General features: G+C 38.6%; 1 protein-coding gene across 4 annotated transcripts; it reads left to right on the top strand.

Moving 5' to 3' along the window:
• The first annotated feature begins 920 nt into the window (after positions 1 to 920).
• LOC139973816 (non-structural maintenance of chromosomes element 1 homolog) lies at positions 921 to 13,202 on the top strand. 4 transcript variants are annotated; one of them, XR_011795333.1, is made up of 9 exons: positions 922 to 1,110; positions 2,153 to 2,352; positions 4,394 to 4,515; positions 5,873 to 5,950; positions 6,421 to 6,567; positions 7,240 to 7,356; positions 7,530 to 7,665; positions 10,647 to 11,624; positions 11,671 to 13,202. XR_011795333.1 is itself a non-coding variant. In XM_071980689.1 (8 exons), exons 2-8 carry the CDS (start codon positions 2,244 to 2,246, stop codon positions 10,751 to 10,753), a joined length of 816 nt encoding a protein of 271 aa, XP_071836790.1. In that variant the 5' UTR covers positions 921 to 1,142; positions 2,153 to 2,243; the 3' UTR covers positions 10,754 to 13,202. The 4 variants fall into 4 exon arrangements, 3 of the variants coding, with proteins under 3 accessions (XP_071836790.1, XP_071836789.1, XP_071836788.1); XM_071980689.1 differs by having other exon boundaries at positions 921 to 1,142; positions 10,647 to 13,202; XM_071980688.1 differs by having other exon boundaries at positions 921 to 1,161; positions 10,647 to 13,202.
• Positions 13,203 to 13,590: the final 388 nt, after the last annotated feature.

Raw genomic sequence — 13,590 nt, 5'->3', positions numbered from 1 at the left:
GGGGCTGGCGCCCCCCAGCCCCCCCGGTTCCTACGCCCTTGAATATGAGTCATGGACGCCGAATGTTTGTTGGTTTTATCTGACTTCCTACACTTCTGTACATAAGTTGAGAGCCTATAATCACGATGGGGGTGGGGGGGGGGTGGGAGCAAATTCAAAATTTCCTCCTACTTATTGAGGTAGCTGCATGAACGTTTATGCCCGTTCGTATGAGGCTTAAACTTTTACAGGGTATGGCTGTGGGACCAATTGCCTGCGACTCCCATTAAAATAAAAGTTGAGTCGTCAAATGATGCATTTTTTTGTTTAGACTATAAAATGGGTCTATAAATTAGAACTACACACAAAGGATGTGTCCAAAAATATTTCGAACTAATTGACTTACTTGGATGATTGTTTTCACAAGTTTCAGAGATTATTCATCATATTGTCTTTATAGTTTTTATATAATTTATTTTTCTGCCTGTACAGTTAAATAGCATAAATCAAAGTACAGATTGTGTTAGGTAAAAAGGAGGACTGACAGTGATATTGAGCATATTAGGAATTCGTTGGTACTTTTTGTGAGATAAGCTACCCAAGAAAGAATGGAGGCGCGAAAAACCAAACAACCGTACGACTGATTCGCTCTCAAATAACCCAAGTCCCCTTGCATCGAGATTATGACTGTCTGTTCCTCGTCAGGTGTGTATCATGGTTCCCCTTCAAGGGGGGCATAATGCATTATGCTACACATGATCTTAGCCAAAGGGTCGAGAAGCGATTATTTGATGAATTTTGCGATATCTTCTTAAAAATTATTCGCTTTAAAAGCTGTACGTTAAGTATCTTAAAACCGTGTTTTCTACCCTGTACCCATCCAGTCTGTGCTCAGTTTCCAGGAGACCGAAAACATGACGTCATTTTATTTCATCGACTCTATTATAAACGGCGCGTGTGTATCTTCCCTGCTCATAATCTTTCCCTCAAGGCTCCAGCCGTACCATTGTTCATAATACTCTAACAGGTTTTAGAAGGTCCGGGAACACTGAACAACCATTTTGCTAGTGACAGTTGGATATTGAGGCCAGGTTACTGTTTTCTTGACAATATACATTGAAGCTTTCAAAGGTAACATTATGGACCCGCAATCAGCTAGCCAGGTCACTAAGATATTAACAGGTTTTCGTTTTCTTCTACATTCTCGCTTAACTGGTACTTTAGCCTAACTTTTGTGCTTATCTGCGTTGTACTCATACTCATAGTACATGAAACGTTTTGTCATTACAAGCTATACAGCTGCCTTACTTTAGGCTTAAGTTCTTGTGGTTACTAGGCCTACCTCCTTAAACTGGACGTGTACACATATACAAAGTCATAGTAAAATCCTGTTCGTCACCTGTTTGCCTGTGTTTGCCTGTGTGTTTTTGTCCTGGTGTTTGGCACTAGGTTGAGAAGTACTGGTAGGATAAAATTTGGGCTTAGCTTTACCTTTAGGCCTGTGTATGGAGTAAGACTAAGAAGTGATGATTACTTTCAGTTATTGAGGTGGCTATTTGCCTGGCAGCCCAGTGTATAACAATGTATGCCAAACCTATTTGTCCAATAGTTAAATAACCTATCAGAGTGTAGAGCTTACAAGGTGTTGAGTAACAATTTCAACACTTAACTGTTAAAGGGCCCATGCAGCACTGATGGTTCCATGCGATCTGTAGTCGCATTACGTTCTATGAACTGTAGGGGAGAATAACGGGTAGTCCTTCAATGAACTTCCACAATGTTCTATCCAACGCAATGCTTGGCATGCTGTGGGAGATTAAAAGATCAACCGATTACATGGTTCAACACATTACAATGATGAGAATCCACCCTAATAGTTTCGATGCCAAATTTGAATAACCACGCTAACTCTAGGCTATTTGCATTCAAATAGACACTGGGCGAATACTACAGTACATGTGTTTTTTGTTATTCCCCCCGCTGCCGTGCAAATAAGTACTGTTACTGTAACATTAGGGTTTAAGGGAACCGTACCATAAGACACATTGCAATAATATGAACACAACACAAATTTATTCCAGTCCCCAAGGTTAGCATTAAAGAACTGTAAATTAGAATTTTGAAATTGCTTTTCAAGTTGCTTTTTGCTTCTTTTTTGTTACTCCTGGTACAGGTTATATCTGATTTCATTCTCCAGTATGTTACTTTTATAATCTACTGTACAAATCCCACCAACATTGAGACATCAAGACGACAATTTGACAATGTATACCGATGCTCACAGGCTGGTCGTCCAGACATTCCTGGCACGGGGTGTGATGAACACGAAAGATGTCGCGGATGTGATACAAAAAGCTTGTGAACGCTGTGGCGGTAAGGATATCTGCAGTGCATGTTTTACCTTGCTCATAAACTCGCTAGATTTGGGGTAAAGTTTGTCTACAGAGCACTTTACAGCACTATGACAATGAATGACAATGAAACTGCTTATTTCCAACACAAAAGAAAAGTACATTTTAAACAAGAATTCATATACATATAATCAAATAATCATGGAATTATATTTATTTCAATGAAAACTACCAAAGATCTAATGTGTGGAAAAGGAGAAAAACTGAAGTGCAATACTTATGAATCGTTTTCCTCCAAATATGTGTTGAAAAATATAGACAAAAGAATTAGTCAAGACAAGATAACATACCTAAAGTTACAAAAAAATAAAAATAAGAAAACAGAAAATTGCTCTTAACTGTTCTCTTGAGTTTCAGACAACAATTACAAATCTCCCTAGCTTTGATCTTGCAAAACATGCTGAAACAATAATCAATCAATTGGAAACTTTAATAATATGATGTGTAATTCAAGGTGATCAAGATGATGATATGTAACGTAATTGCTGTGATGATTTACTAAGGGAAACCCTGATGTGAATACTCTTGAGAATCAATCTGCTTGTAAGTCATACAGTTTTCTGTGGCATTTATTAACGGTCACCTCAATAGATGCCAGACCTGTCTTAGCCTAATTCCAAAAAGCAGCCCTTGGTATATGACCCATGGTTTTGATTTTCCAAGGTTAGCAGTGACTTATAAATTTCTCAGACGTAAAAGTCACCCAGAAAGTACACCCTGGTGATTGTTAATGATTTTATTTCAACTGCAAACTAACTGATTTCATGATACACAATTTGATTGCAATGTCTAATAGCAAACAACAAACACATCATTTATCAAAAACTTGGGAAACAATTCAACAGAATTGCAGGGAGGAAAGACACTGTCAGATTTCATCAGAAACATTGTTTACTGATCAAATCTGCTTGTAGTTTTCCACCGAGCAGCTCGCAACCCATCGTAATAGGTTGGCAGTTGATTTTTTGGATAACGACCCACCGTTTGGGAAACATGGCTTTTGATAGCCATCTTAGGTTTAGACAGCCAGGTTTCAGTTTTGATCATAAAGTCATCGCTTTGGAATATTTGAAAACCCTAGGATGATGATGAGTTTACTAATGGTTCCATCTTAGCTTATCAAACAAGAGCAGTGTAAAACAATACTAGTCTTGGACTCAGGATCATTTTAATCCTAAAACCAGCCAGCCTCAACAACAACTGAGTCAAAGAAAAAAAACAGACTACAAATAAGACTGTAAATGATAGATATTTTTATGCTGGAGTAGGTGAACGCACATTTAAAGTGATATCCCAATTGGCAGACAATGTGAAACCTATATGGAAATGAAAACTTTCGATATTGTCAGTTGAAAACACCATCTCAATATCTTTACCCTAACCTGAGATTCGTTTGATTGAAATTGAGTATACATAACCACTTATGAATGCCGAAACCCTTGATTTTTGCAGGGAGTTGATCACATTAGTTGGTCTGTGTTGTTATAACAGCAAATGTACTTCAAAAGCTATACTTTCATATTTAATATAAACTTCTTGTTGATTTATCATTGAACCTGATACATTTTTAATGTTTGCTTAGCTGTCATGGTTCTCTGTATATTAAGAATTTCATCAAAATTACTTTTTTTTTGAGAAATATTATTTTCCTGTTTAGTGAGTAGTGTTTTTATGAAGAAAAGCAAAATCATTTTCAGCTGAATTGCTGTTATGACATCACTCACTCTGCTGAAAATGTGTTATCGACACCATACAAACTTATGCTGTAAAGATGCAGATTTTGACGCAAAGATGCAGAGAATTTCCACAAATTTCCGTCATGGATTATCCCTTTCATAATGTCATGTGACCAGTCATAAATGACCATAACCTTCAATAGGGCAATTAGTAAAGGCTACTGTACTATCATATCTGCCAAAGCTGAATTATCAGTATTGACTCAAAAGCTGAAGTAATCTGTATTGACCCTTTCAGTTGACTTTCTTTCTCTCCTCTTTCTTTAGTAACCAATTCTGGACAAAATGTTGACAATTTCATCCACCAAATCAACACGAAGCTACGCATAAATACCATGGAAATAAAGAAAAAGAGAGAGGAGGAGACTGGAGAAGAAGTGTATGCTTTGGTAAGTCTAAAATAAAAAAAAAACATCATAGTCACGTCATAGTCAACGTCACATATAGTAAAATGTGGATAGTTCTGTCGAAGAAATAAACTGAAACCTGTATGAAAACATACTGGAATGATGACAAGAAACAAATGAAGTAAAATTGATTTGTGAAGTCAAAATGATATACTGTACAGTACCTACGGTACTGTATTGTAAACAGAGCAGCTACTTAGTCTTGTTATAGGCCAATGTGGTATGCTACTAAGAATTGTCTGATGGTCAGCAAAGATTATCTGTGATGTTAAGAAACCCAACAGAGACCTTGTTTACAATAAGAAAAAAAAGTAACCAGCCTGACCTGCTATGTTATTGTCAAATTGTCAACTGTTTTTTTTTTTTTTTTTTTTTTTTTTTTTTTGTGCTTAAAGGAATAACAAAGGCAGGAATCAAAGACAAATTATAATAATTCAGTAAATGAGCCAATTTTCAAAGCGAGCGTATTCAGTCCAACAGAAAGCGGTTAACTTAAACATCGGATATTAGATACTTTTGAGATTACTGAACAATATAAATTGTCTTTGGTCCCTGCCTTCATTATTCCTTTAAGTTCTCCACACAACAATGATGTTTGACCAACAAAATTAATGCATAATGAATGATTTTTGCTTGCTTTGAAAGCCACATGTCGCATTGGCAAACTCCGGAGTAAGTTTCTGATGCTGAATAACTTACAGTATACATTTGAGACAGTAGGTAGTGGTATGAAATCATCCACAGTGTCTGTGCTCTTGACATTCACTGAACAACTATGCGTTAGATCAGTTGTATTGGTGCAGTGCTCTCATACATGTACTGTGAGTCGATGCAAAGTTTCGGATACATAGCTATTTGAAATGATGGTAGTACAAATTTTGAGAAAATATGTGGTAAACTGATTGTTTTCATACTGTCTGATTTCAGTCATAAGAGAAAACAGCTGTTTGAGTGCAAAACTTGAGGACACATATAATTTGTTATAGTAACATACCAATCTAGGTCAATTTTAATAAGTTGATGTGGTAACCAGTGTGTTTGAAGATTGAGGAAACTTAACTATAGGATAAAAACAAAAGACTCCCTATCAATGCGTTGCATCTACAACGTAATATTTTTAACCCAAGATAAGTCACAGCATTACTGCAAAGGTTTCAGCTGGTAGTCTTGAAGCTACACTACTGTAGTAGCTACACTTGTAGCTACACTACACTAGCTACAGTAGTCTAGTAGCTACACTCAGTGTAATGAGGTATCTTCAAATAACTCTACATAACTGGCATTCTGCTTTATGTCTTTCACTGACAATCTTTCTTCTTCTAACTTCTCTCGCTTACAGGTGCAAACAGCAGAAACTGAAGTTGGCAAATTGGCAACAGACTATCACCCAAAAGAGTTGGAACTCTTCAAGGAAATAGTAAGTTTGATTCTTTCAGGTGCTGCTAATTCTGGGAGACTGGATTTCTTAAGTTACAATATAAATGGAAACGCATATTAATGATGTGGATTCATGTATCTCTCTAATGCGTGTAACATGGACTTCATATTCTCTAATGCGTGTAACACAGACTTCGTACTCTCTGATGCGTGTAACACAGACTTCATACTCTGTAATGCATGTAACACAGACTTCATACTCTCTTATGTATATAACACTGACTTCCTAGTCTCTGATACGTGTAACACAGACTCAGTACTCTCTGATGCGTGTAACATGGACTTGTACTCTCTGATGCCTTTAGCACAGACTTCCTACTCTCTGTAATGCATGTAACACAGACTTCATACTCTCTTATGTATATAACACTGACTTCATACTCTCTAATGTGTGTAACACGTACTCCGTACTCTTTAATGTGTCTAACCCAGTCTGCATCCTCTTTACAGGTCGGAAAGATAGTTACATCTGAAGAGGGGGAAGCTTCCTCCACAGAATGTCTAAATTTAGCCGATAGTTTGGATAGGAGGATATCAAAAGACGATGCCCAAACTGCTATTAAGAAGTTTGTGGAAGAGAGATGGCTGTACATGGATGTAAGTAAACAATGGTTCACCAGGCATAATCAAATCCTGATCTTAATAGTTATTAAATCTCTCAACTCTGCTAGTCCACGGTACTAAGTTTTAACTTCCTTCGAATCCGACAATTTCTGGAAGGATGCCAGGTCATCAAAGTGTGTATGATGAATTTTAACAGGTGGAAAAGGTCACATGTTACGGATCAAATATGATAAATAATACCCCATTTATGATGGTAATGGAGTGTGTAGGAGGATTCTTTCCTCTGCATCCTATTGTTCAAGTTGAATTGGTTCTTATGATTCCAAAAGTATCTCATTTATAATTCAATTCTCTTCTCTCATTTGGAAAAGTTCTTTCAAAGTGATTGTCTCACCCCAGAATTTGACAAATTATTAACCCTGAGCCCAGATTACTCTATATCACAGTCAACAAATTCTACATATCCAATGAATTGTTGACAACACACATACAGTACTATAGCTGTCAGCCTTCAGTGTAGTTTAGCCCTATAAATTTATTTTATTATTTGATAATTAGTTTGATATTTATTTCATTAAATTATGTTGATGATGCAGTAAATATCCATAATAACATTTATATTGCTTTCATTTCTGTAAAGTAACATAGAGAACTTTACCAATTTTCTCAGTTTATTTTTTTTTTTTTCCCTGTCCTGCCCTGCAGGAAGAAGGTCAGATATCATTGGCGGCCAGAGGAATATTGGAGTTGGAGATGTTCATGAAGGAATCCTACAGCGATTTCATCAGCATCTGTTACTTGTGCCAAGACCTCGTTGTTAAGGTAGATAAGGCCCGGAGTCCAACATGCAGCCATTCTCCTTTTATTCTTATGTTGAGATTTTTGGTATTGTAAAACCCCATTTCAAAATTTCCTTCCATGACCCTTGACTTATCCAGTTCACACTTTAAATGTGTTCTTCAATCTTCTCTTCAAATTTCTTTTCTTTCAACCAGGGCCAGTTGTGTGATGCATGTGGGAAGGTTAAATTACATTACTTCTGTGCTCAGCGACTGTTCCAAACCAGGCCGAATCCGAAATGTCCGTCCTGTGAGAAGGCCTGGAGACATCAGATTCCAAGACTGAATGGAGGTATTTTATGACCGCAGTTAAAAATGAAGCTCTTTTTTTCTTGGGGGGGGGGGGGAGGGGTTATTCTGCGCAAGATTCAAAGTTGTAAAGTAGTAGTCTCCAATATAAACAAGTATTGATGCTTTTTTGTGGGAGACTGGAGACTTGTAAAATAGAAAAAAGGACGAAGGGAAAAGAAAACAAGGAAATTGTGTGTCAAAGGACTGTACAGGGACCCTCACATTGCTAGCTTGTATCCTGATTACATAAGCATGCTTTAGTAATAAAGTAATAACTTTCGGATTGGAATTAATTATTTCCAATTGTCTCTTAGGCTATCCGAGATATCGTGTTCCAAGAATGCCCGATAGCAATACAAGTTGATAAAGGCAGTGTTTTGTTGATATTTGGTTGCCATCTTGAAATGGTTTTCTCTGTGCTCCACATGATTATCCCCTCAAACACACAACTGAGGCTAATAAAATTGTAGTTTTAAAAGAATAGGCGTAATTCAGCAATACTTTCATAATAATGAAAAACCAGCCATAATGACATACACGCCACGCTGGTTCTTCCTCATGACGTTGTTTCTGGGGCCGGTACCTCCTATTTGCCCTTCTGTAACCATCGTCGGAGGAAGAGTCAGATGATTGGTCTGAGGCTGGTGACCATCTCCTCCTAGTGCCTCGCCTGGAAGATCGGGACCGTGATTTACTGCATTCCTGTCTGGCTGGTCTGGTCACTCTTCCGTCCCCATCTGGGATCCCAGCAGGGGGTCGTATCGGTTCTCGCTCTCGGTCCCCGCTCTGGGACCACCTCTGATGTGCCAGCGACCCTCCGTCGCAGGTTCCCTCTTGTGCGTCCCGGATGGAACCCGGACTGGGCTTTCCGTTGCCCGCGGCACCTGCCTCTCCATGGGAAAGCTCCTTTGCGAACCGGCTTGAGATGTTCTCTCCAGGCCGGCCGTGCCGGACTTCTTCAAGCCTTGCCCTTTTCCCTTGGCCAAAATCAGACCGGACGTCGCCGGGACCGTGGGAGGCACTTTCTCTCTCTTTCTCTGTCCACACTCTCTTCCTCGGCCCCCTCTGGGCCCCTTTCCACCACCTCTCCTTCCTCTTCCTCTCCTATCTGTACTAGTTCTCCCTCTACTAGGGAGCCTCTGGGGTTGGGAAGCAAGTCTAACTTGTCCTGAAGCTTCATCCTTTGTCCTGCTAGCCAGGCATCAATCTCTAGCCATTGACTGGGGGTGAACTGGATACACACCAGACACGGGTCCCTTCTGGTGCAAGTACGGCACTTAGGACAAAGGTCATGCTCGTCCCAAGCCCTCCCTGGACGGAACATGGAGCAATTGACACACTTCAGTTGACTCCGAGATATGACTGATAAACCCTAAGTTAAGAAATAAAACTTCTTAGTAAATAATAACAAAAGATGGAAGAACAGGGGAGGGAAATAAGCTAACAAAGGAAGAGATATATAATATTACCTTAGCCACGTACCTCCGCTAGAGGTCCGCGGCTTACAAAATTTAGGCCTCAAAGCCACCCCATGTACAAGGGTAGGAAAAACCAGGGACGGAACCTGGAGAGAAATACTCAAGGAAATAAGAGAGGTAATAAGGGAACAATATAAACAATATAAACGAAGGAAAAACGAACTATCGCATAAAGCGTGTGTGTAGGAAAATGGCGGGAAAACTAGCGTAACTAAGGTAAACAATTCGCGGAACTGCTACCCGCACTAGATTTTGCACAGAAAACACGGAGCGAACGCCGCTCCACCAAAACAGCCCTAAAAACCCCTCTAATAATAAGAAAAGGATACTTATCGGGCTGCAAACTACATCAAACTCTTCCAAAAACAATGGATGGGAAAACTCTGATCCTAGGAAACCGAAAGTGGACGGAATCCGATGGAAAAAATCCGCTCGAAAATAACGATCTAGACACTTTGGATGGTAGAATGAGAAGGACGGGTGGTGACCGGAGGAGCCAGTCGTAGATGGTGCACAGTGTTAAAAGGTTACCAGGACATTCTAGGCATGGTAGAATGAGGGTGCTAAGGTTGTGGGAGACAAGTAAGCGAGGAACGAAGTAAATTGAACGATTTCACCCCTCTGTGAACATTTTTGGAGCTAAACAGTGTTGTTCAAATAATTTGTCAAAACCAAACAAACAAGAATTTTAAAGAGGTGAAAGTCTTGATTTATCATTTGGAACAGAATAGTTTCCTTAATTTCATGGATTTGCCTTGTACTCTGACATTTGGAGATAAAGTCCTTAGCTTACTTTGCTTGGTTTTTTTGCAAAAGAGGGAGTTATATTTCACATGTTAGTGGCTGTCACTTTTAATGACCAAGATGAACAGATTATTAAATGAGCTCTCATATTAAGTTAAAATGTTAACACATAACTTTCTACAACAGTTGTTGTGTTACTTGTCACACCCAAGTGTGCGCAATTCAAACTGACACCCACCTACTGGGCCCTACAGTGCACCACAGATCTACGTTTTGACTGGGGGACTCTCCTTGTAGGTTGCAGCCAAAAACCAGTGCACGCGACTATGTTTGCAAGTTACCTAGCAGGTCCTTTTTTTCTCCACCACCATTTGGCACCATTAAAACATTCTGAATTTTATGCAGGTTATTTTGTAGGGTCGATATGTCAAAGTGTGGTTGGGACTACTGAATGTTGTTAATATTTATGTTGGGATTCAGTTTCAAGATACATATCCGTCTACGCTTAATGATGAAAATGGCTCAAATTAAGAGTAAACTGATTTTCATCCAAGTCTTTGAAAACTAACTAGCTCTCGTTCTGCTTTAGAAGGATGACATAAATATTTAATAATCATCAAGAAGCAACCTTGTGCTTCATATCAATTAATTTCTCTTACATTTCATTAACATCCTCTGATTTGAAAACTGTTCTCGAAATGTATCAACTCCTTCAGGTACCTCATCGTCCGATTCTTTTGTTGTGTTTCTTCTTTCCCAGACGTGAACGACAACCGGCAAAACGAAGGCAGGGATACGAGAGACACGCAAGTAGATCCAACGCAACCGTCAACTTCTGGCAGAAGAAAACGAGTAGCCCCGCGGTAGGCTGATCTGAGTCACCCTCTGATAAGCTGCCAAGATTATCTACCCTCTGTTGTGGGAAGTTTGAAGAGATTCCAGAAACCTGATGGCAATCTTCCCAGCCTGAGATCTTTAGGGGAAGATTATTATAACTGACCCTTATGTATAAAACCACTCAGGTTGGCCACTTTTTCTGTTGGATGTACTTTGAGAAGCTTAAGCCTGGTCTGCCCACGGTCAAGTTAGAGCAGGTTAATACAATGTTAACATAATGACATTCACTGACGATGTTAACGATAGTGAATCTCTTGTACTCTTCAGTAATTGCAGACCATACACTTCAGCATTGTAGCTCCTTTTTTTTCTTATATGTAGTTTCCTATGTTAATATTGTAGTTTCCTACAATAATATTGTAGTTTCCTACAATAATATTGTAGTTTCATGGTACATCTGCTATACATATCGTGTCACGTAGGGGAGGGCATCCAGTGGATTAATTAACCAAGGAAGAATGACCATATCAATTCTTCCATCCTTCCCAGCTATCAATGCAATATAATAACTTGGGGCAGGTAGAAGTTTTTGCAACTTGTAAGAACCCACAGTCAATTTTTACATACTTATTTTGGGTTTATGTAGAGAAGGGATTTTTCAAGAGAGACTGCTCACTTTTTCATTGTTTGGTATATGGTATGCAAGGTTCTGTGGACTCTGAACAGATTCCCCTTAATTAACCAACATTGAATTATTAAAGGGAAAGCCACCAAACTAAGGGCTAGATAGGTCAGTTGGTAGAGCAAAGAGCTAGTCCAGATCTAGATTCTGTTTTGTTCTCCCCAGAGCAAGAGCTAGTCTAGATCCAGACTGTTTTTTTCTTCCCAAAGGAAGAGCTCAGTAGTCTAGATCTAGGCTGTCTGTTTTGATTTTCCCATATTAAGAGCTAGTCTAGATCTAGACTGTCTGTTTTGATTTTCCCATATTAAGAGCTAGTCTAGATCTAGACTGCCTGCTTTGTTCTTCCCAGAGCAAGAGCTAGTCTAGATCTAGACTGCCTGCTTTGTTCTTCCCAGAGCAAGAGCTAGTCTAGATCTAGACTGCCTGCTTTGTTCTTCCCAGAGCAAGAGCTAGTCTAGATCTAGACTGCCTGCTTTGTTCTTCCCAGAGCAAGAGCTAGTCTAGATCTAGACTGTCTACTTTGTTCTTCCCAGAGCAAGAGCTAGTCTAGATCTAGACTGCCTGCTTTGTTCTTCCCAGAGCAAGAGCTAGTCTAGATCTAGACTGCCTGCTTTGTTCTTCCCAGAGCAAGAGCTAGTCTAGATCTAGACTGCCTGCTTTGTTCTTCCCAGAGCAAGAGCTAGTCTAGATCTAGACTGCCTGCTTTGTTCTTCCCAGAGCAAGAGCTAGTCTAGATCTAGACTGCCTGTTCTTCCCAGCAAACTGAATTGTAATAGAGGGCGTGCTGGTAGGTGAGGATACCCTGCAAACAGAGACCCACGGTCTTGAACAAGACTAGCAAATAGCTTGCATGTATTAGCTCACAGGTACAAATGTTGTTGTTGCTGGAATGTTTTATTCACTCTCAAAGTTTATTCTCTGTCACACTATGGTTGTTTAGTGATCCACTTACAGTACATTCTCTTCATTACCGCACCTTAATATGAGGGGACAATTCTTTTAAAATTCGGGACCACGGCCAACACTTATATGAGAATGTTGTACAGCAGTGCATTCCTGAGGTGTCTGGTATTCTTCATAATTTCCCACCATTTTTCCACTGTTTATATTAAACATTGTTTAATAGCTTATATGAACTTTCATATCTCAAATTTTCTTCACTGTTTGTACAAAAAATGAAAATGAAATAAAAAAGATGTCAATTACAGAACAATTCACAATCTTTTTTATCCTCTGTTATCATTTATACAGTCTTGCTTGGTACTAGGATATTAAGAAAAACTGTTTGCATATGAAATTTTCTAACTTAATTACATCATGGGAACTTAATTACATACATAATGAGTACATAATGGGACTTTTAGTTTTATAACCTCATCTTGAATAGCCCTCAAGAGGTTGCAGGCAATGTTTAGGATTCCCTATTTATCCATCTGAAATTATCACTATATACTTTATTAAATAAAATAAATCCCAACATAGCAATGATGAACTTCAAAACTAAACTCAGAACTAAACTATTTCCTGAAAAAGAACTCCAATAATTCTAATTTTTTTTCTCATTGGTGCCTAACAGCAGACCAAAATGAGAAAGAGCAATTTTGGAAACACGGCCAATCTTTTAGTTTACATGATAAATCAGAAAATTTAATTTGATAAGTACAAATTGCAAAACATTTACAGGTAAATGAACTATTTTAAACAGCAGCATGTAATGATTTATTTACTGTGTTGATTTTGATGGCATTTTGTCAATGTTATGCAATATTGAGAAGCCAAAACAATTGTTTGAAATAACTACGAATGACCAATACGTACACTGTAGAAAAGATGTGTAGGTTTGTTGAATAAAGAACACCAGCTTTGGGAAATTAAAAACTTGCTATGGAATGGATCATAGGCCTACAACTATTTTTTGTTGTCATTTCATAATCTCCAAAGTGATGGTTGGCAAGAGCAATTTTATCATTTTACTTATTTAGTAAACGATGCAACATGAGTTTGACATAAACAGCTAGTACTGTACCTCGGATGCTGTCCTAACAGAAATTTGGTCGTCTCAGGAGATTAGACTACCGTTGAAAATTTACTCTGCATTTATTTTCTCATTAACTTTCATTGAAACACCATAGTTTGATATCAGATCTTATCTCACATAATACTTGGTATATTTGGTCAGAATGCT

This window comes from Apostichopus japonicus, chromosome 9 (assembly GCF_037975245.1).
Source record: "Apostichopus japonicus isolate 1M-3 chromosome 9, ASM3797524v1, whole genome shotgun sequence".
In the NCBI taxonomy this organism is placed as follows: Eukaryota; Metazoa; Echinodermata; class Holothuroidea; order Aspidochirotida; family Stichopodidae; genus Apostichopus; species Apostichopus japonicus.
Note: the sequence above shows the minus strand (reverse complement) of the source record. Positions and strands in the feature narration are given on the sequence as shown.

What these genes read in the sequence shown, in the direction of transcription:
- LOC139973816 (XM_071980689.1), top strand. Translation starts at nt 2,244, where the DNA reads ATGTATACCGATGCTCACAGGCTGGTCGTCCAGACATTCCTGGCACGG. An exon ending in AGCTTGTGAACGCTGTGGCG is followed by an intron (nt 2,353 to 4,393) that starts GTAAGGATATCT and finishes CTCTTTCTTTAG; the next exon opens with TAACCAATTCTGGACAAAAT. An exon ending in GAGAAGAAGTGTATGCTTTG is followed by an intron (nt 4,516 to 5,872) that starts GTAAGTCTAAAA and finishes TCTCGCTTACAG; the next exon opens with GTGCAAACAGCAGAAACTGA.